At 43.7% G+C, this 23,140-nt stretch overlaps 3 protein-coding genes across 3 annotated transcripts; 1 reads left to right on the forward strand and 2 right to left on the reverse strand.

Annotated features, from left to right (window-relative positions):
• The first annotated feature begins 628 nt into the window (after nt 1-628).
• LOC136429977 (astacin-like metalloendopeptidase) lies at nt 629-10,877 on the forward strand. Its single transcript, XM_066420172.1, has 15 exons — nt 629-934; nt 1,440-1,485; nt 2,080-2,157; nt 2,290-2,330; nt 2,690-2,774; nt 3,803-3,920; nt 4,856-5,031; nt 5,548-5,763; nt 6,100-6,243; nt 6,667-6,869; nt 7,476-7,632; nt 8,057-8,200; nt 8,584-8,718; nt 9,375-9,499; nt 10,346-10,877. Exons 1-15 carry the CDS (start codon nt 803-805, stop codon nt 10,430-10,432), a joined length of 1,887 nt encoding a protein of 628 aa, XP_066276269.1. The 5' UTR covers nt 629-802; the 3' UTR covers nt 10,433-10,877.
• Nucleotides 10,878-10,913: 36 nt separating this feature from the next.
• On the reverse strand, nt 10,914-14,784 carry LOC136429978 (E3 ubiquitin-protein ligase TRIM56-like). The gene is made up of 4 exons (XM_066420173.1): nt 13,614-14,784; nt 13,000-13,118; nt 12,510-12,627; nt 10,914-12,118 (listed from the first exon to the last, which is right to left on the reverse strand). The coding sequence occupies exons 1-4, from the start codon at nt 14,713-14,715 to the stop codon at nt 11,970-11,972; spliced, it is 1,488 nt and encodes a 495-aa protein (XP_066276270.1). The 5' UTR covers nt 14,716-14,784; the 3' UTR covers nt 10,914-11,969.
• A 2,576-nt stretch (nt 14,785-17,360) lies between these two features.
• LOC136429991 (uncharacterized) lies at nt 17,361-22,586 on the reverse strand. The gene is made up of 3 exons (XM_066420198.1): nt 22,337-22,586; nt 19,155-19,275; nt 17,361-18,281 (listed from the first exon to the last, which is right to left on the reverse strand). Exons 1-3 carry the CDS (start codon nt 22,373-22,375, stop codon nt 18,136-18,138), a joined length of 306 nt encoding a protein of 101 aa, XP_066276295.1. The 5' UTR covers nt 22,376-22,586; the 3' UTR covers nt 17,361-18,135.
• Nucleotides 22,587-23,140: the final 554 nt, after the last annotated feature.

Raw genomic sequence — 23,140 nt, forward strand, 5'->3', positions numbered from 1 at the left:
GTGGTACCATATTTTCTGACGCCAATGCGTCGGGAAAAGTGTGAATAACACACTAAGAATTTTTCTGAATGATCTCCAAAACAAAGGAATAACAAAAACACAAATAGTCACAAAAACACAGGAAATACATGCATTACCGGTTCCTGTGCTTAGTTGTGACGGTGTTTGTTTACGTCTTGTTTGTAAACTTTTGTAGGTGTTTCTGGAGAGCGCCGTGGAAGCCAGACATGGCGCGCGTCGCGCTCTGACGTCACCGTCACCTGACGTCATTAAGATAAATGATGTTTACCTACCCACAGCCTCACAAATCTGTTAACAATTCACTCCACACAGCGCTCACAACAGCGCTATAAACAAAACCAATAGCAAGCACTGATTGTAAACACTGTGTGCCGCTCCCTACTCATAAAACCGGCGTACTATTTGAACGGTATTTAAAAAAGAAGGCCATATAAACTCCCAAAATTAGAATTGCCGGTTGTAAAGCGTTATTAAACTTATAGGTGGGGTTACTATTTGATGTACCTTTGGCCTTAATATGAGCTAATCGGCTGATAATGTCTTTATAACGGACACGTCATTCATGGAGCGTTTGTGTGCCACCTCATAGGCGCGCCCGCTTATCGGGTCTCAGTCATAATGCGAATAATACGGCCAAGATAACATTCAAAACCTCGTGGAAGCGGTTTAATTAAAGTATGGGTAGAAACGGGGGTGGAGAAGGTTTCTACAATTGTTGTGCTGGAGACATCCTGTGGAAAGCAAACAGAGAAGATGTATAAATTCTGCCCCGGTCCGAGGTATGCTAAGTTGCAGACGACCGAGGTTTGACGAACGCACACGACACGAGCCGAGCCGAGCCGAGTACGAGATGAACTGTTCCTTATTCGCCCTCTCCCTTCTGTTCGCAGCCTGCCTGGCCGGACCTGTGCCCGTGAGTATATACCTTTACAACTTTCCAAGGGCTAGGGATCTATCTTTTTATTGAGCCTTATTCCTTCCTCAATTTCGTTCCCTTTAAAGGAATTCGTGTGTCTTACGACGCATATCCGTTGTAGGTCGTCGTATTCGTCGTAGGTCGTCGTACGAGGTTGACGTTGCAGCATTTTTAAGAAGGCTGTGACAAAACTATCTGCCGAGAAGGGTGACAGGGTCTAAAGCAGTCTTTTCCGTAACAAGGCAGCTATATTTGTCAAGACTGCAAGACAAAGTATATCTCAAGAATGTCCCCAGTTTGCGATCGTGCTACGCGTGCGACTTACTTGCAGAAGGGATAGATCATAAGTAAATTGTGACCAATCGAAATTGATTCTATATCAACCTAAAATACTCTTCGTACGTGTCGGCCGAATCTAGCTTTTTCTTTGACTAAATGACGCATAGGGAAAATTGTGTAGATTGTTTTGTCTCATAAATACGTTTTTCCCCATCTTAAACAGATAAACAAGGCAGAAGAGGATGCAATACTCTTACTGGAAAAGAAACGTGAGTAGTGTTGTAGCGTTAGTGACAGTACCGTGTTTCCTTTTGTGGAGTGCAATTGTTGTGGACACAACGTTTAGTCGGATCGCGAACGACATTACCTGTTCTGTGCACAAGCGATTCATATCCTTGCATGACCAGCCAGACTGCAATAAGTAATCGAACATATCTTCATGATTCCAATTGTGTATCTACAAATGTACGTGTATCAAGATAGTAGCTAATTGGTTTGCCTCAACCGAAGATGTTTTTTTACAAGACAGACGTTTATGGCCCTGTTACACTTGTGCGTATATTCAAAGTGCGCATGAGTTCCGTAATAACATTGTTTTGGTTTAAGTAAATTTTGTGGGGAGGAAGTTGTTCTCTACTTTGACACATCGTTGTGCAGTCTGGTTATCAAACCAAAGAAATCACTTCTTCGGCTGCAAACTTAACCTAAACCAAAAACATGTTAATACGCACAAGTGTGACATGGCTTTACGTAGTCTTTTTTTAATACAACAGCAAGGTAGTAGATATTTCATACCATCTGTGGCATATTTCGTTATTAAGTAATATAGAATATTTGTTGTGTTTTTTTTTTTTCAATCGCAGTACCGAAGGAGAAGCACATGAGAACGAGAGTGCAGGCGGAGAAGGACATAATGGACCAGATCCTGGAAGCAAACAACGGTAAAACCTTTGTCGAGTATACTTAACGTTAATGTATTCCTCTCGTGTTTTTTTTCTATAAACGTATATTACATGAATGTGTTACTTTTTCGGGTCTCTTAATGATGTTGTTCTGTCCTTCCCTTCTTTCAGAGCTGAACATGTTCGAGGGTGACATCCCCGGAGTCTCTATGGTGAGTGTTTCACGTGTATATGAGACGTGTATGTGAGACTGTGTGTGTGTGTTTGCGTGCGTGCGGACGTGTACCGATGTAAACCCATGTGTGTCGAGGGGGGTGTCAATTGCTTATGAGTTTATCTATATCCCTTAACTGCTACACAACGTAACTTCACAATAGAAAGACATACAGGATAACAAAATTCTTTGTACTCACGCCGACGTTTTGACTATATGTGTCACTGCTTACAGATCCGGTCCCAAATATTTGAAACTATGAAACTATTCATAGAGATAAGTACATACAGTAATCATCCACAGTGCTACATAAAGGCTCACATCTCTCCTCTTCTTTCCTCTCCTCCCCATCCTCAGAGCATGGCCAGGAACGCCATCAGGGACGTGACTAAAGTCTGGGCCTCCCGAGACATTCCCTACGTTATCAAAACAGACGACTTCAGTAAGTACCTTATTTCATAGCGTGCGCAGCCCAGTGGTTAAGCCGGCGTCACAATTCATGCGAGCGTCGGCCGAATTTGTAGATCGCCCGAAGCTCGCCAAATCCAAAATCGCCCGAGCGTCGACCGTATTTTCCAATGAAAATCTCGGATGACGTCCGTCGAACACTAAAAACTAAAAATCCCCCATAAGACGGTACCATCTCTTGGACATGGACGAAGTCAGTATTGACTAACCTGGTAAAAGGCCAATATTTGGATCAACTTTGATTTCTGAAAATCGCCCGAATCCCGCGTAATCGACAGGACGTCGGCCGTATTTCGGCCGAAAATGCACATTTGAAGCTCGCCAACACATCCGCCGAGCTGAATTTCTTATTTGTGACGGGGGCTTAAGCGGCCTTGCCTCTGGAACTAGAAGCCGCGAGTTCGATCCCGGCTGTGTCGCTCATCTGACATGCTACCGGAAAGGGTCGCAGTCCTTTGGACGGGACGTTAAGCCTTGGTCAAATGTCCATTGTACTTGTACTTGTTGAAAAGAGCTAGAGGATATTTTCCAGTACAATGAACCTAGTAAATATTGTACGTAGCGCATGTCATTCTTTGTCACGACCACTTGAAGAAGAGCTCTTCAGTGAGCTAAACTGGATCGAGATCACGTTCCTTTCCATAGCCTGGATGCCAGGCTCCCGATCTCAATAATATCTATCTCATGGTATAAGTCAGGGGGGCCTGTTGTAGAATTCCCTTCGGGGTATACTGGCCCCAGAGCAGAGGAGTTGGCCTGTGTAGGCCCTCGAACAGTCTGGCATCCAGGCAACTTCGTTCAATACATGTGTTCTCCAAGCAGAGGTTTCGGTCGAGAGGGCTAGGAGTGTCTGCGATTTTTAACGTTTCTCTCCCTCCACTCTTGTAAGCACAGGATTATCATTCTGCAAATATATCCATGGTTTATTTGTAGACTATTTTAAATAAGGACCGGGAGATTTCAAGACCTGGTGCTGACATTTTCCCCCACTTCTACCTGCAGGTGGCACGGAGATGGCCCTTATCGATGAGGCCATGGAGGAGTACCACCTCCAGACGTGCATCCGGTTCGTGCCGAGGACCAACCAACCCGACTACATCCACATCAAGAAGCTGACAGGGTACGTGGGAGGTCGTTTCTATTTCCCTTTCCGATTTCATATGTTATGGAGGAAAAACAACAAGAGAAGGCAAGATAGGGCGGGGTGGCTCTTAGTAATTTGTTATTAGAAAAAATAATGACACTCAAAATTAGCCCAACTTGAATCATGTAGAACCTAAGATAGTAATTTTGTTGTAGTGAATAGTTTTATTCCAAACTTATGTCGTGTTCTATGTTTACTGTTGTTGCCATACTTTGTACCTGCTACAATAGTCGCGCAATAAAGTTCTTATTGAATTTGAATCAAGGGATACACGTATCATTTGTCTCAAGTATATTTGATAATTGTCTTAGCCGGAAAGCAGGGGGTTTCTTCCCCAATGTGCGGATCCGCTGGTGTTCGTCTGTGTTTCATGTTTATAGAAGAACTTTATTGCACGACAATTGTACACGGCACAATGTATGGCAACAACTATCAAACATATGCATAGTACAACATATAGGTATAGAATAAAACTTAACATCCTAATTACTAATACAATAAAGGCTATGTGGGGTCCGGATGACTCCGGATCCAGCATACGCACTGGGATAGTGAACGGTATGCCTGAGGTATCTTCGTGGTCGCGCGTTTTAGAAACACGCAGTGTATGTAACGTTGTTAGGGCCCTGTCACACTCGTGCGTATATTCAAGGGCCCGTGAGTTGCACATTAACATTTTTTTTATTTCAGTAAGGTTTGCGGGGGAAAAGTTGTTTTCTACTTTGACCCACCGTTGTGCAGCCTAGTGATCGAAACTAAGAAATCACTTATTCGGCTGCAAATTTAACCTAAACCAAAAACATATTAATACGGAACTCATGCGGGCTTGAATATACGCACAAGTGTGACAGGGGCTTAAAGTATAGACTATGGACGTTTTGACAACAGTCTCCTTGGCTTTTCCCCCACAGTTGCTGGTCCGGCGTTGGTGTGTCGGGCGGAGAGCAGGAGGTGTCGTTCGGCATGGGCTGTATCCACAAGGGCATCATGATGCACGAGCTGATGCACGCGGTCGGCTTCTGGCACGAGCAGTCCCGCAGCGACAGAGACGAGTGGGTCGTCATCCAGTGGGAGAACATTCAGGACGGTAAGAACTGACATGTTGTAAGAATCACCGTTATGCTTCGGTCACAATTGGAAAAAGGGCTATTTTTTGCACTTTCGGGCGTGACCCCTACTTGGGACCGTGGGACACCGTTTGGCTACCGGGCTATTTCGGGGCATAGCCCGGCCCCGGATTTTTTAAAACTCGGAGTTGAAATCAACCCGGGACCTGGTAACAAATAGACGCCGTTTGCTAATCGTGCGAGCACCGGGAGGTACCCCCTGGTATCAGGCAGTCCAACGGGACAAATTTGTGGCTTCGGGCCGCGGCCGGGGCTACACCCCCTACGGGCACCAGGGGGTAAATCATGGGGAGTAAATCTCGGTTAGTGCTGCACCCGTCCTTCAAAACGGAGGTGTTTAGAGCACGTTAAAGGTGAAGGGATACCAACCTCTTCCTACAAAAATACACCCCGCTATTGAAACGGCAAGGAAACTTGCTGACCTGTGAACAACAACAACAACTAACAATAACCCTACTTTAATTATATATCACCAGGAAAGGCACACAACTTCAACAAGTACTCGCAGACCGAGGTGGACACGCTGGGCGCGCCCTACGACTACGGCTCCGTCATGCACTACAGCGCCTCGTCCTTCAGCAAGAGCGGCCTGCCCACCATCGTGGCCCGCACACCCACGGACGAGGTCATGGGTCAGCGGAACGGCTTCAGCACCACGGACGTGCAGAAAATCAACCAGCTCTACAGCTGCAGTACGTCTCGGATCCGCATTACTACCATTTGTGATAAACCCTTGATCATTGCTGCATTCATAAGTTGGGAAGACTGAGCATTGTTAGATGCAACATATGGAAATAAGGACGTTTTTTTATAGTATTTCTAGATAATCGGCAAGCCGATAAGACCTTTGTAAAGGTGGTTCAATCTCCTTTCTTGTATCATGGATAGACAATCATAATACTAGAGGTAGCATATATCGTTACAAGACCCAATTGTATATCGTCGCAAGACTTTCAGGGATATGTGCATAGTTGATACCGCCAAGTTTGCCGCCAAGTTTCTGACGGTCATATTTTTTCGTTTTCCAGATATGCCCGTCGGCTGGAGCGACTGGTCGGCCTGGAGTCCATGTGACGACACCTGCACCAAGACCAGGCGGCGCTTCTGTTCCGACCCTGCCGGCTGCAGCGGACATGACACCGAGACACTGGCCTGCCCATGGCCTTGTCTGGGTGAGTTCTGCTTCTCTAAGATTCTTTTATCTGTCGGCATCTTTGACCGCCTGCCAATGCAAAGTTGAGATTGTTTGGATTGTGTGCAGCTTTGGTTTTCATTCCCAGAATCGTACTTTAGCGATTCGAATGTTACGTTGTTGTATTCATCCTTCATTACGCACGAATAATTTGACATGCATGACACAAACGTTCTGATTTTGCAGTTCTACTTGAACTTGTCACCGTCCGTTCTGTCAGATCTAACCCTTTAATAAAAAGACTCTTTTTACACAACCAAGTGATTTATTCAACGGACGTTCCGGTGACCATACAACTTCCCCAATGTAATTCTGACTGTTTCACGTTGCACTGCAGCACAGGTGTCGCTGCTTATAGACGCGTTCCCAGATCTAACCCTTGTTTTTTTCTCCTCGGCGTTAGCGGGCGTTCACCCCGACTGCGGCAACAGTTTCCTGGGCGGTCCCAGCGGCGAGATCAAGTCCCCCATGCACCCCCAGAACTACCACGACTTCCTGAACTGCAAGTGGCTCATCAACGCCACAGGGACGGACCCCATCACTGTTAGCTTCAAGGAGTTCTCCGTGGAGGCTGGCGGCGCTAACTGCGCTTATGATGCTCTCAAGGTAAGAAATGGTTCCAAGTGTACTGAATAAAAAGACTCTGTACACAACCAAGACGTTTCAGTGACCACCTGTCACCTTCCTCAGGGCAATTCTGACCGGTTCACATTGCACTGCAGCACAGGTGTCGCTGCTTTATAGATGCGTTCCCAAACTTATCTATTCAATGACTTATCAACCTGATGAAACTATTCACGGATGGTAACGTTACAAATATAGTTGTGACGAAACAGACTGTAAAGGGTGGTATATGGTTGTTAGAATGGCTTTATCTTAATAGAACCCACCTGATGTAAATCAATTTCTGACACGAAAGTCTTTTCTGTAAGGAATGAAATTAGGTACTAGTATGCAATTGTGCTGTTGCATCTCCGATGTGATTTTTCTATGTATAGAAAACCGCAGCCGGACTATTTTTTGGGCAAGGCCGGGGCACTGGAAGTTTTAACACGGAGTTAAAATCAACCCGGGACTCGGTAACAAATAGGCACCGTGAGCTAATCGTGAGAACACCGAGAGGTATCCCTCCGGTGTCCGGCAGTCCACCGGGACAAATGACGTCCTTAAAAAAATCATGACCAAGATCTTTCGCCGTGTCTGTCCCTGTAGGTGTACGACGGCGCGGACGAGAGCGCCCCCCTCCTCGGTACCTTCTGCGGGGAAGACAACCCACCGGAATTTACGTCATCAGGAAACCGGATGTTCATCACCTTCTCTTCTGACAGCTCCTACAACCAGAGGGGATTCATCATCGAGTACTCCAGTGGTAAGAACTATTCTCTAAGCGGAAAGCGGAAAAGACAAGATCTGAATGGGATACATACAAAAATATGAACCCTGCAATAAATCTTTGCATGTTCTTTGAAGGATTTTAAATGTTTTATGCTTATCCTTCCTGTGTTTTATACGGAAATTCATTGGTAAGAATGTAGATTTTCACGGATAGTTCTAATTGAAATATTTGTTCTTAAATCAGAAATTATAGCATCGCCAAGAACAAGGGTGCCATTTCAACGAAAACATGATACTAATAATACACCCAATATACTATCTAACGTCGGTGTTTATGGTGGTCCCGTGTTCGCAGAGGTGCCTCGAGCATGTTACAACAGCCTCATTACTCAGGTGGGTACCTACTGGCTATAATAATACAACAGGGTGAATTTACAAATAATGCTTTTCTTTTTCAGTTCCGATGCTGGCGGACTGTGACTTCGACACCGACATGTGTAGCTTCTTCCAAGACGGATCCGACAACTTTGACTGGACACGAATCCAAGGGTCCACTCCCTCCGGACAGACAGGACCGACTGCTGACCACACCACCGGGCTGGGTAAGTGATTTGCGCCAGCATGCGGTTTTCTCAGTTTATCTCAGGCTGAAGACCTCATCAAATTTGAACTTTGAGTTACCAATGCTTCCAATAGAACAAATGTCAAGTACTGTTGCCGCTGTCGCGCCAGTGTTAACAGTAAAACCGAACAAATATAGAATTCTTCGAGAAAAGTTAATTGGCTACCCTTCTAAAGTCACGAAACCAAAAGTCAAAATGCTTGTTTTTTTGACTGTGTATCTACATCTATAAGTTTCAATTATTAGATTTGCTTCCCTCAAGTCTTGGTGATGTCAATCGTTTTATTTGCTGATTCTTCGCAATTGTGGAAAGGTAACAAACAGGTGATACGCTGTCCTCCACCCTTTCCCCACGCCATACAGGACACTACCTGTTCATCGAGGCCTCCAGTCCTCAGGACGTGGGGCACAACGCCATCCTCCGGTCCCCCATCTACCCGCCCAGCTCAGTCGGGTACTGCCTGGACTTCTACTACCACATGTACGGGACTAACGTCGGTACGTGCGGTCTCTGTCATTCTTGCTATATCAAAATATGAAGCACTGCCCGGGTGCCATCCTCCGTAGTAACACTGCTGGCTCAATATTTCCACTTGAGCCAGCTGTTACTACGGGGGATGGCACCCATGTTAATTAAGCACAATGTCATGTAATGTTTGAAGGATAGACTGTCATAGATAGACAGCTCCAGATTTCTGTTGTCCTCTTTGTTATTCACAGTTTAGAGACAGATTATAGACCTATGGTAATACACTACGGTCCAATTTTCAATCCGGGGCCCGGCCGGGCTATTTTTGAAAACGAAAAAAAAAATGCATATCAAGAAAATACACAATATATGGTTAGAAGTAATGTTTTTACGTTGTTTTTTTTTATGTGATATTTTCGTTCCCACAAGCTGTCCGGCCGGGCCCCGCTTTTGAAATGGGACCGTAGCATAATTTGGTCCCGTTGCAAGACCTTGGTCAGATGTCCAACTGAGGGCTATTCTAACTTGTGACTACCGTCCGGTAAAATGTCGTATATTCCCATGTCTACATGTCATGGCGTGATATGCAGGTTAATTAAGAATATAAAAAAATCGAAAGCTCTTTTGTTGTGTGTAAATGTTTAAATGTTTATCAAAAATAACAAATACACCCCCCTCCCCACAGGCGACCTGAATGTCTACCTCTTCACCGGAGTCAGGCAGGGGGATGCTGATTGGTCCATGACCGGTAACCAAGGCAACCAGTGGCTCCGTGCACGCATCAGCATCAAACCCACCAGCAACTTCCAGGTGGATAGAACATTCCGTTGTATTCTAGTTATGTTGTTGAAGATATTACATTAGCTGTAGGATATGTCAACAATATTCACAACAATATCAAAAGTACGCCAAATAGCAGTTACTCAAGCAACTGGATATGATTTTGGAAATGGTCAGACGTTTCATTGTCTTCACTTTACTTTACTTGCATATCAATTCATATTTCTTGGTTAAAACCTGCTTTTCGAAATCTTGCTTAGTGTCACTGACGAATAATACTAATAGTGGAGCTACTTTGAAACGTCTGACTGTTTCCAAAATCATATCCAGTTGCTTAAATAACTGCTATTTGGCGTATCTTGTACGTGGATGTCTAACCTTCATCGAAATATCAATAGTGATTATCGAACATGTACTGTTCTCATATGTGGATGACTCTATCTGAACTGATCTCCAAGCAGATGTTGGTGTGGACGATTGTAAAATTTTCTGACCGGCCGGATTTTCCAAACTTTCCAATTGTCTACCCCAACATCTGCTTGGAGATTATACAGGAAGATCTTTATTGACACAACAACAGCACAGCGACTTTCGTGAGGTCTGCTACATCTATACATACATACATACAAACGTATAGGTGCATACAAATGAGTTTGATTACACACGATCATATGGGATAGACCAACATATCATAATTTCACGTGCCGTATACTTATACATTGCTTGTTCTAAGACAATACACGAGACCCACCTTCAGCTGTGGTAAATATATTCAAACACTTCAACAATCGTCTTAGACACTCTGTCAATTGCGGTACACTATGCTTCCATTGGTCAGCATTGTCTAAACGTGGCCATTCCATTCTCACCGTGTAGATCATGATCGAGGCCATCCGAGGCGGTGATTGGCGGGGAGACATCGCCATCGACGACATCAAGCTACTCAGCCACCCCTGCCAGTAAAGTGGACCATCCCTGCAACGACCAATACTGACCCCAACTCACACTTTGCACTTGTAGCTTTGCAAAATACCTTATATATCTTGACGTAACGGATATTTCACAATGTATGGCACAAGTGAATAATTGTGATGACGTTGCACAATAGCGTGTGCTTTCTGGTCAATTATTTGATTTGATTACAATAAAATTACATGTGACAGGCCTGTGCAGGACGAAAATACACCACAAGGTGGCGCACTGAATCACACTGTAAAATCGCGATGGCAGGACCATCAAAGTATGTATCTACAAGGAGGTTTGAAGTTCTCTCTTTAACGTCCTTGCCATTTCCGCAAAAGGTTAATATATGAAGTATTTATTTTCTGTTAGAAGCACTTTTGTTGCACTATTTTCAGTTATCGACGCTGACCGTTAAGGTCAATAAAGTACAAGCATTTGAGAAAGACGTTTCTTCATTACTGGGTCTTTCTTCATAATATGATATAATAGAACTGGTTTATTGTCAAACATACACAATAAAATACACCTTTTTATCCCGAGGGCTATATTGCTGTGGCTGTACACAAGTCATGAGAACTAGGGCAAAACATCTACCTAAAACCTTTTTTAAATATACTAGTTATAATTTCAGTCTGTTTTGAAACCTCTGAATGTTTATTCCTGTCCATTGAGTGGAATAAAACCTATCAAATTACTGAAAAACAAGCCAGTTTTCTGTTGGATTCTGTGAAAGTCTAGCAATAATGAGTCAGTTGTGACTTTTGCGCAGTCATTTGCAGACGCCATAGATAATAAGTTATAGTATGTTTTCTTTAGGTATTGCGTTAACTAGCTTTTATGCATTAAAGGTTAAGCACTGATGACATCATGTAGTCCTTAATTTAACTAGATAACCTTTTAAACTAAAAGAAACAAGTTCATGTTTGCTAGAACACCCAGCTTGCGATCATTTTTCAGGACTCCAGAGGAATCATAAAGATGGGAAGAGATATAAGCATGAACACATATTTTCCTAAATTGTCATAATCGTGGCATTTGCATACCTCAGGGTTTCATAACAATACCTTAATGACACAGGGTAAGATTCAGCTCTATGTAGGGTGTGTCATCCCAATGACACAGGGTAAGATTCAGTTATATGTAGGGTGTGACATTCCAATGACACAGAGTAAGATTGAGCTATATGTATGTAGGGTGTGTCATCCCAATGACACAGGGTGAGATTCTGCTATATGTAGGGTGTGTCATTCGAATGACACAGGGTGAGTTTCGGCTATGGGAAGGTGTGACATTCCAATGACACAGGGTAAGATTCGGCTATTGGTAAGGTGTGACATTCCAATGATACAGGGTAAGATTCAGCTATTGGATGTATTTGACCCTTGATTTTATCATTTACTATTACATGATGTTATAGTACAATTTATGAGACAACAAAACATAAATATCGTAAAAAAGTTTCTACATGCCATGTGGCAGGTAGCCATTGATGACGAAAGCAATGGATACCATCTAAGCTTAGTTTCTGCGTAACATGTTAATTAACACCCTTTTTATTTGCTTTGATCCCAGGGAGTTTCCCGGTCCTCTGTAAGAACAGTGTGCTGTTAAATCCAATCCCGTAGCTTCCCAATGTTAGTTCATCCCGGAGCGTCTTTCCGGCGAACACCAATGACGTTTGGACATCTGTGAAGGGATAATTGCATTTCATTCAACGTTTGTTTCGATTACATCACAACATTTTCAACTGTTTTCATACCAATGTATGCCTATATATACAGTATATACATATAGCCCCTCGAAAACGGAAATGGTTTGTATTTTTCTTTGGTGACTATTCTAATCACACGTATTGCTTCATCTCGTAAGAGGAAGACCGATGATGATGATGATGACGTAAAAAAGAAGTGAATCTTTTGGCCGTCAAAATGGATGATATTGATAAGCTCCTTCGCACTTCCGAGTACGCATGAGCGGCATTCCACTTCATAACAACTCATCCCACACAGTAGTCCGACATGTCAAGTTTCCAGACGGGCTAAAAAAGTAAATTGATGGATGGAAAATGACTGGTTACCTGCGTCAATCTTACGGCAGTACTTTGCCTTTAAAGAAGCCACGGTCTCGTCAAGACGGACGTCATCCATGGTGATTGTGCGGGGACCTTCGCAATCTGATTCCCGCCGAATAAAAATCTGAAATTGATATCAATGCATCATCATCAACAGCCCTACTTTGTTTAGAGAGTTTGGGCTTTTGTAATGTTTGACATCCAATACACTTTGTGCATATCAATGCAAAACATGCTAACGTTACAAGTTTTTTCTTAAAATGAAAATAGAGAGTCCACGCCTGATAGTGAGGGCTAAAACAGGTGTTAAGTTACCCATGAGGGAAGACTCAAGGCTGTCAGGAATCTTTGTGTAACACAGTGTATTGCGGCATACAATTGCAGGATACAGTTTTAGATTTACATAATGCATTGGATGTGAAAAGCTTATTTTGCCACAATATCTTATATAGGGTGTGCGTGTCAATGTCAATGAGCTGTGTGATTATAATCTCACCTGATGTCCTCTTGAACAACCTTTCTCATTTCTTATCTCTTCACATCGGCTCCGCAGGTGCAGATGTTTTACGCCACACGTGTGACCACAAGATAGTGTCCCTTCGCAGACTTTGATATCTAGGAAGAGTGAAAAAAATGAGATCCTGCAGTGCTAGTATAGGTAAAGAGTATCACGACCAACCGTACGTCAGTCATAAATGCATCTAAAGAACATTGGCCCTGTTGATGTTGACATTGCAGTCGGCCGCGTGTCCTGTCGTTAAGGTCTCATTCACGAGTTTTTTCGCCCCATAGGATTGTATGTTATAATACGTGTTTTACAAAAGATCAGACCGAAAGTTCAGTCGGAAATTCGTATAGTAAGGTTCACTTCGTTGCTTGAACTCATGTTAACCAATCTTGTAAAGAAATTCCATAACCTCAAGCATTCTTAGATTCGAGTACGCATGTGCAGTGCCAAAGGTGAAGGCCCCAGAGACGTCAACAAAACCCGTCTGGGCACTGTTATGCAAATCGAGAGAAAGTCAAGACCTGAACTGTTTACAAGCCAGGGGCCTTCACCTTTGACACTGCACATGCGTACTCGAATCTAAGAAAGGGCTTATTTCTCACCTCCACGGACTGATCCCACGTGTAAGGCAGGCACCTGGGTGGATGGATCGAAAACCAGTGGAGGCAACTGTTCAGGACTAGACCCCTGCTCCTCTCCCAGGACACTCAGTCGTTCCTCGGTTTCAGAACCAACTACCGTGACTTCGTAATCACTTCCATACGACACAAGCTTCTCTGCAAAGTCCACAGCACTTGTGTAATGAACAAGAGAGGTTCCTACGCCATCCTCTTCCGATGACAAAAACTTCTGCCGTTGTGCTGCAATTTTCCTGTTTTTCGCCAGGAGAGATTCTTTCTGTCCGTCTATTTCCGAGATGACGGTCTCCTTCAGCCTCGAGGCTGTGTCAATGATTTTAAGGTTGATGTTTTCCTCTGCCTGTTTCTCTTCCTCTAGTTGGTTCCACAGTTGAGAGCGTATTGCCTGGAGCTCGTCCGCTTTTGTCTTGATCTGGACGATCTTGTCTTGCAACTTTGCCCTAACCGAAGAGCTATGGTCCTTTAGGTGAGTAAACGAATGGTCTCTGTGTTTGAGCAGTGCGCAGTCGCGACACATGGGTACCTGGCACGTTTCACAGAAGAATTTGATGACCTCGTCGGGATGTTCACCACAGGTGTGTCCCTCTCCCTGTCGCACGCTTAACGCCTGTCCCTCTCCCCTTAACTCATCCAGCCCTAAGACTGTATGGTCCCTTGTCACTTTGATACGCAAATGAGCCGCAACACACTCGCCACACAATAGTTCATCACAGTTAAGACACCGTGAAGTAGCAAGACCTTTTGAGTCGCAATAAGGGTTGCTGCAGACAATGTAATGGTCTTCTGAGTGCAACGTCTTGTGAAGGTTAACGGTATCCTTCAAACTTTCGACGAAGAAGTTGTCCTTGAGTCCGTCAATGGTCCCACCCGGAAGTGGTGACTTGCTTCGACAGGTCGGGCACTTTATTTGGTCGCCATCGACAGAGTGGGCCTTGGTATACTCAGCCAGACATTCCTTGCAAAATGTGTGCAGACATGGAAGTATTTTAGGTGTACGGAAGGATTGCAGGCAAATCTGACATTCGAGAAAGTCGCTGGATATTTCTTTCAGAAGTAAGGCCGCCATCTTGTTTCGATTGCATTATACGTCAGAATACAAAAGCCGCAAGTCATGTCGGGAACAGACTTTGAGCAAGCTATTCGCCGATTTCACACTTCCCATGATGCCCCATTGGGGCGTCGTAAACTCCGGCACTGCCCAATTTACGGTAATTCTTCTTAGCGCGCGAAAGTCGCGCAAACTTCAAGCCGGATGGCCTGTCTCCGCAGCGAATCGGTACGTGCATATTATCACCAAGAAAAATACACCGAAACGTTCGTTATTGCAGTTGAATATTCTACGAAAAGGGAAATCAATCCTAGTGCTAAACACTACTTTTGAATAAGTTGTTGTTGTTAATCAGTTGACAATTCTGTATATTAGCGAAGCCTTAGGGGCGAGCTTAATAGTATATTTTACGCCCGATTTGCAAGAATTCCCAGAATTCCACAGGAATTTCAGGAATCCGTCCGGCCAACTCTGTGGATGCCCTCCTGTCACTTGATACCTCATTAGCACGTCTGGCATCTAGGCACTCAGCAGTCGATGACAGATGACCTACTTTTACGTGGTGTCAGATTTCGTACTGTCCGGAGTGTGTCAGGGAGTTCACCGGATCTAGTATTCTAGCTTTGAAAAGGGTTTGCACATCCCAGTTGATCTATTATCACAAAAACGTGCTGAACATCATGCCTCCCACCAAAAAAACCTCTGTAAAAACCAAAACTTGAGGAGATCCAAGCATATAAAGAAAGGCAAAGTTTTAAACGGAACGATAAATAACTTGGGTTACCGCTTGGGCAGTCTACACTGAACGCCTTACGGGGAGGGGTGCGGTGTCGGAAAAACAACAGTAGCTCCTCGAAAACACATCCTACAGAGCTAGAATAACAACCAAAACGATCATAGGAGCCCCAGCAAACCGATTTTCTAAACTTCCGGCCTAGTTTCTCACTCCACCTATCCAACAATGCCAGAGAAAAAAGACACTACAACGGGAGTGTACTCCGGCCTTTCCACATATGCTAGGAACTCCTCGAGTTACATGGTGCCTTTCTATATCTGCTTGGCAGATGCCTTTCGGATTTCTTAGTGCGTTTTGCACAATATTATGGCAGAACTAAGATCTAGAGTGCTACGTTGGTCCTTTCCTTACAGTGAAGTAAGATCAATCCAGACACCTTCGCTAAGGCAATAATTTTTAATTGCCACACTTATTTTTATACTCCGCTAACTTCACGTCTTTTATGTGTAACTTTCTTGGTTGGTGTGTGTTTCGATCGTAGTACGAAAGGGAAGAAGAAATTATCACCACCAAAGTCATAACTGCCTTGTCAAAATAGTAATATATCATGAAGAACAGAGAGCATTTTTCGGTCAAAACATGTGACACTCTGATCTGAAGAAAACAATTTGCTAACGAGTGTGAAATTCCTGGATGTGTTATTCAAACAACCATGAAACACATTGTTTATGCTCTCTAAACTACTGTAACTAGTACTGTCTGAGAAATGATAACTAGTGTATCTATTACTGTGTAAGTGTTACTGTAATAACTATAACTGTTACTATCTGAGATATGATCATCAGAGTCAATTCAATATATATGTGTGCATTTATTTAAAGTTGCTTGGTTTATTTCAGATTCTGTCATCACCGACAGGACATCTGAATCAAAGCTGGCAAGAGTATGGTGTGTCATACATCACCCACAATTCACTTTCCACAAACTTTTCGTAAACAACTCAAATAAAATCAAAATTGAAGACTAAGAATTGATTTTGTTGTCGCAAGTAATACTTCATTGTTAAATATCTGTATAGACGTTTTTCCTGCATTCTGTTTATTCAGTGTTTTAAAGAAAGTCTCTGTGACATTATACAAATTCAACTTCTAAGTTCTATAGACAAACACTGGTAAAACCTTTAAAAATTGTACCGTATTACCTCCCCAGTATATAAAACATGTAATTATGACAGGTTTGATGAGAATCAACACAAAAAACGTAACGTTACCTTCCTGCAGCTTTACCGCCCTCCTACTTGGGTTTTCTGTTGGTTCACGCGCGCTAAGAAGAATTACCGTAAATTGGGCAGTGCCGGAGTTTACGACGCCCCAATGGGGCATCATGGGAAGTGTGAAATCGGCGAATTGGAATGCCACACCCTACACATATTACTCCGTGTCGTTGAAATGACACACCATACAAATAACTGAACCCCGTGCCATTCGAATAACACTCTGTTCAAATAGCTATCGCGAACGCCTTCTTCATTTGAATGGTACACCCCACAATCGAATCTGACCCTCACGGTGTGTTTGACGACACACCGTATGGATAGCTTAATCTGACCCTTTGTCATTTGAATGACACACCCCACAAATAGCTGAATCTACAAATAGCTAATCTAGGTTGTGTTATGCAAATGATACAGGGTCACATTTAGCTATTTGTAGGGCCAAATCTATTTGCCCTAGACACTCAGTCGCAGTTCCAGTGACACATACCAGGGGGCCCAAAAGCGACCTTGACCTTTCTCCTCCCAACACCTATCCACATACCTAATATCATTACAATCCATCTAGACGTTCTTCAGTTATGCTGCCTTTCTTTTTTATGTACTTTCTAAAAACGGATAGAAAGAATTTGTTACAATTAATTCAAAAGACGAACCATGGAGAGGTTTTTATTTTTCCATGTAACAGTGTATGATAATGTTGGAATGAATATGTTCACCAGTTCAACTCAAAGCACACAAACAGATGAAAATTCATATACCCTTGTATCTATTAATGCATGTATATATTCAACATCGATCAATCTATTCTGGAGATATACAGCTGGAACTCGATCGTTTTGTTTTTGGAAATTTCAGAGCTGTGTGCTGGTGCATAGATCCTCCCCTACGCCAAATTTCGGGTTTTCCCTATCCTGTCATTATTTATCAAAACTTGCACATAGCATACCTTCACATGTTTTTATTTGCTTGTCGGTGTCAGTGAAATTCAATGAGAAAATGCACAACAGCTGACTCTATTCGGCCGATGGCACGTAAGTAGGAGGAATCAAAGAAAGTATACATATAGCTGGACAAAGCTTGTTTTGGGTATAAGCTATATTCTGAATTCGGCGGAAACGCCCACTCCGACATTCAGAAATCAGTCTGGGCTACGTTCAGACATTGTGTCATTACGTCTTGTAAGATGCAAAAAAAAATTATACGGACCTTGAACGTTAAAGATTTACACGGTTTCGCTATCATGTATCAGCCCAACCCAATCTTACCCACAAGACATATATTCTTGAATACTGCTTTATTTTTGCCCCAAAGCACTTATTCCATCCAGCAGAACGTTTCTTTCTCCCTTCCATTGACAAAATATTTAGCTTTTTCTAAAAATGGGACATCGATATGAGAGTGGCAGGATCCCGGCGTTATGATGACGTCACTTCCTCTTGCCGAAGACGGAAGTGGGCTCCCCTCCCCCCGGCATGGGGACGGTGTTGTACCTGTTGGCCTTGGGTTGGTTCTTATTCCACACGCTCTCCTGACCTGTGGCCTTGTCTTGGTTAAACACGGAGGGTGCATCACCTGAAAGCGTGATAACAACGATTTTGAGACACTGTATGAAGGATGGCCATGTCAAAATATTCATTGTGACGTCATCGGGGGATTAAAGTTACTGATTAATGTAATTACCTGGTGGGAAGATCAGAGAAAAGTCAAAAGCTGGAAGTATCGTTCAATGTTAAATAACATCAGAGGGGTGTGTATTTGTTTTAAACGTTTATATTCATTGAATGATACTATTCCTATTACTGATGAAAAGAAAATGTTATCTTTTGGTGTCATAAACACTTTAAAGTACGAAATACTCAACAGTGACAATGACAAACCCATAGTAGCCTAGATGTCAGACCCCCAATCTCAATATCTATCAGTGAAGATTCAAATATACAGCTGAGAGTCTGTAACCAATCAGCGCAGGGTGTAAATGGCTCCCTGCTGATCCTGCTGCTGCTCCATTGGTGGGATCCTAGCTCAGCATTTGAGCTGGCTCGAGAAAGTTTCTGCAGAGACCAGACCAGACCCCCCCCCCCCCCCCCCAACACACACACACGATAGATATTTTAGAGATTGGGGCTCTGACATCCAGACTAGAGCCCAAAGTCTCTACCAGACTGACTACGCCGGCTATAAGAAGAATAGTTGCCAGAAGAGCTTAGCCATCAGAGGGTTGTCCCGCGTGTAAAAAATTGAGTATCAGCGCTCTCCCCCCCAAAAAAACACCGCCGCTCCAAGAAGTCTGCGAAGGAGGCTAATAGGGATCTACGTTGTAGCCTGGAGTCCAGCCTTCTTAGCTTTAGTCCGCTACCCAAGCTCCGCTCCTCGCCTTAGCATAGCGGGCTAAAGCTAAGAAGGCTGGACTTCAGACTATCTACGTTGACATGTATCGGTGCTTACCCCCCATGTCCTCCAACATCCGCCATGTCTTCGACTTGCCTGCCCGGCTGCTGCCCGACTGTAGTCCTGACTTCGCCTCCTGTACCTCACCTTCTTGTACAGGGAACTGGTCCTTGATAGCCTAGTGTGGGGACATTATAAGTTTTTACAAACATTCTCATTCACAAATCTGAACCATTCCTGCAGCCAAAGGCCCTATCACAGTTGTGCATATGTTCAAGTGCGTATGAGTTGCGCATTAACACTTTTTTTTGACCGGTTAAGTAAAGTTTGTGGGGAAGACGTTGTTTTCTACTTCGACCCACCGTTGTGCAGCCTGGTTATCGAACTAAAAAATGAGTTCTTTGGCTGCAAACTTAATCTAAACCAAAATCATGTTAAAGGTGCCCTAAGCGATTTCAGGGGGTAAAACTTAAAATATTCTGGGGAAAACAATTCTGTTTGGTGAGGTTGAAATTTACATTTACTTCCCTATATAAGCACATCCGCATCATTATTTCATACTTTGGGCGTTTAGAAATAGCACAGAAGTAAGCCACAAAAGAAGTATTTTATTTATTGGGTCCCCCCAAAAATCAGCCCAGAATCCAGCAGTAACCGTTTTCTGTCGACAATTTTCGTTAACTTCCGGCCGTATGACGTCACAATGCCCAAGCACATTGAGCCAAGACCACGTGATTATTTCTCCGGAAGCGTTCGGGACTTATCGGTCAGAATCGTGCATGTTCGGAAGATTTGAAATGATGGCTGGCCTCCAAGTGCTCAGATTTTCAATGAGTTCCCACCGCACAATGGCATCACATTTTTGCTCCATGATGGTCGATATGCGATGGGATAGTGTTATCTAAACTTACTATGGATAGAAATCAGAAAAAAATTGATTTTGAATATATGACTTTCAGCGCCCTAATATTGCTTAGGTTGCCTTTAATACGCAACTCATGCGGACTTGTTTATACGCACAGGTGTGACAGGGGCTTTAGACGTTCGTCTGCGTCCATACCACAAGCATCACATGTACAACTGCTAAAGGCTTTGTACGCTTGCCAAGTGAGCCTTCGCGTAACATGACGAACTCTATACGTAATGTCAAAGCGATGCATTCTTGTCTAGCTACCCGCTCTAAATCCCCAGCTGCAGGAAGTGGTACATGTCTGGCAACTGGTCAACTATTTCTTCGCGAATAGAAAGAAGGCTTGGGGGATAAAAATGGATTCATAGTCGGATGAAAAGAGTTTCTGCGTGGTTCACTAAAAGTAGAATAAAGGGCGAGGAGTTCTAAAAATGAGATCGTAGGCGTTGAGCGGGCTGAAAGAAATTTAGATGAGGGCTAAAAGTTCAATGAATATCCGGAACGTCCCTGCCACGAGATGCTTTATATAGCCTAGTGGTACAGATTTAGATCGTAGTATATTTAGAGCTATACAAAGTTCATTAGGTAACATAGTGGTGACCTTACACGCCCGTAGGTCGTAAGCAGGGGGGGGGGGGGGGCGGTGGGCACTAAGAGAATTCGGAAAACAATGATAGATGCATCCCCTCTTGACAGCGCTGTTATCATATTCTCCAAGCAGAGGTTTCCGTCGAGTGGGGTAGGAGTGTGCGGGATTTTTTACCTCGATCTCCTCTCAGAGGCAAAAAATCCTAGACACTCTTACCCCACTAGACGGAAACCTCTGCTTGGAGAATACTGTTATCAGTCTCCGTTTCTCACTTTAGAATCCTCTAAAAATGCAGGAAACGGCACGGGTAGGTTTTCACCATTTTCGGGGGGGGGGGGGGCTGGACCCTCTTGAGAGATCGTGCCTACGACGCTCGCTTATTATCGCCTTATTATCACTAAGTATCGAGTATGATGCTATCAAAATTGAAGACATCGAGTACCAATTGCAATACAACTATCTTTATACGTTAATGCTATGATGTCATGCAGTGGACATCGACTATATATTTACCGTGAGGAAATGGACACATCACGGGTTCCCTGTTATTGCACATTTTGCACTTGTCTTAGTTTGGGAGTCAATGCTTGTAAGTGTGGAGGGATCATCAATCGCAATGTTTACAAGTAGATATAACGTTACATATTCTCTGTGTTTACTTATGATAACAAGCAAATTTTGTTTCTGTTACGTTACTAAGGATGAAAAAGAAATACTACTAGTAGCATTAGTCTTCAACACGGTGTTCCGACGAGTAAAAGACCTGTGTGTGGGTGGGGGGGGGGGGGGGGTCCATCTGAGCTGAGACTCTCCCTTTGTCAAGTCGACCGTACATCGATAATCTTTAGCCGCTGAGCTTGAAGTATTCCGCCAATGGCGCAAGCACTCAGTGGTGTTAACGAATTCTTTACGACTGTGTACCTTTTGTGATGACTGTGGAAACGCGACCCGTCCATGGGCCAAACTAGAGGGGATGCGTGAGAACTGGGTTAGAGTCTGTTTTGGTTAGACGAAACCGTACTCCCAACTTCAACAAAGGAGTGGACGTCTGAAAAGACGTCTGCAGGCTCTAAACTTTAACAGTTTATTCAGAGTCTGACTCCTCATTCTTAACACATTCCTGATCCTCGACTGTAGTTTTGCTCGCCAGTATCAAGAATTCACAGTTCTGCAATGCCGTTCAACAGCCACGTTAATGTCATGTATATTGTTTCAGGACTTTCAGCAACAAAAAGACCACCCCCCACCGTTGGAAATGCCTCATTTCAAGTAGAGCGCATACATGGTTTAGACTATCTTACACGGAAAAATCTAGTACAGAGAACTATATGTGTAGCTGGGAAACCCAGGCGAAATGAATATGGGTCCCACCCTAAATGTTTCTGATCGGTAGTGACCATATTTGTGTAGACTACGCAGCGGTGCAGCTGCTGTTGTGCCGGAAGGCACCAAGATGTTGACTAGAAAATGTCCCAGACAAAAACACATCTGTGCAAATTTGCCTTCTTACATACAGTTTCAATCTCCGACAGTCTTAGCATTGGACACTGTTATATTTGTCAGTCTCATTATAGAAAACGACATTGAAAACACTTCTTATATGTCACGTACATCAAAGTTTAAACCTTGGCTTCGCTCTGTTGGTCTACTGATTCGCTAGCGCGCCCACTCCGAGTCACTAACAACATTCCTTTGAGTCTTGCGGAAAGATTTAAGAATGAAAGAAGTAAAGAAACCGACCTTTTGATCTGCGGAAAGGTTCCCGGTACCGTCAGACATCTTGCCCAATGTTATTGTAGTTCTGCTCGGTGTTCCTCAGTCTCTCAAATGACTCACGGCTGTTGAAAGCGTCCGGACGCGTCAAGGTTTTAATAAGATAACGGGTAGAGTCCCTACGTCAGATCAGACCGTGTGGAATTCGGGCGCGCCAAAGTTTTCGCTTCCTGCGCCAAGGTCGGACAGAATGCCGGTCTGCCCAAACAAGCGGCATGCGCGGGCGCACCCGGGGCACGCACTTGAGATGTTTGTATTAACTTCACAGCTCCAAGCTGTTCACATGTTTCAAGGGGCAGGCCTTTGGACACCATCTATGGTCCCTGAAAGAAGGGCTGGTACCGCGTGAATGCCGCTGGACTGAGGGAGGGACAATCCAGTCCAAAACCTCTCATAGTATGATTCAATATTATCATGTAAAAATGACCAAGTATGTAAATACTCTAGGCGCTTTCTCGAAAAAAATGAGTCGGTCGCCCACGCACACACGCCTTAATATATGTAAAGAAATCGTCAATCCCCAAAAGTGTTTCGATTACTAACAGCATATCAATGATACCGACAGCTTTTGGACTGTAAACAGACCTCTGCAGATGTGGCAACACGACCCCCGTCCTTAGCCCATGTGCATTTAACCGGAAGCGATATACATGACACAGAACTGAGCCTTTGATCCAAGGTTTCAACTAGAAAATACTAGTAGGACCTGGTTTTAGATTACTCATCTTTTGGTCACCAACAAATGCTGCGTTGTCGCATTTTCTGCACATT

This window comes from Branchiostoma lanceolatum, chromosome 3 (assembly GCF_035083965.1).
Source record: "Branchiostoma lanceolatum isolate klBraLanc5 chromosome 3, klBraLanc5.hap2, whole genome shotgun sequence".
In the NCBI taxonomy this organism is placed as follows: Eukaryota; Metazoa; Chordata; class Leptocardii; order Amphioxiformes; family Branchiostomatidae; genus Branchiostoma; species Branchiostoma lanceolatum.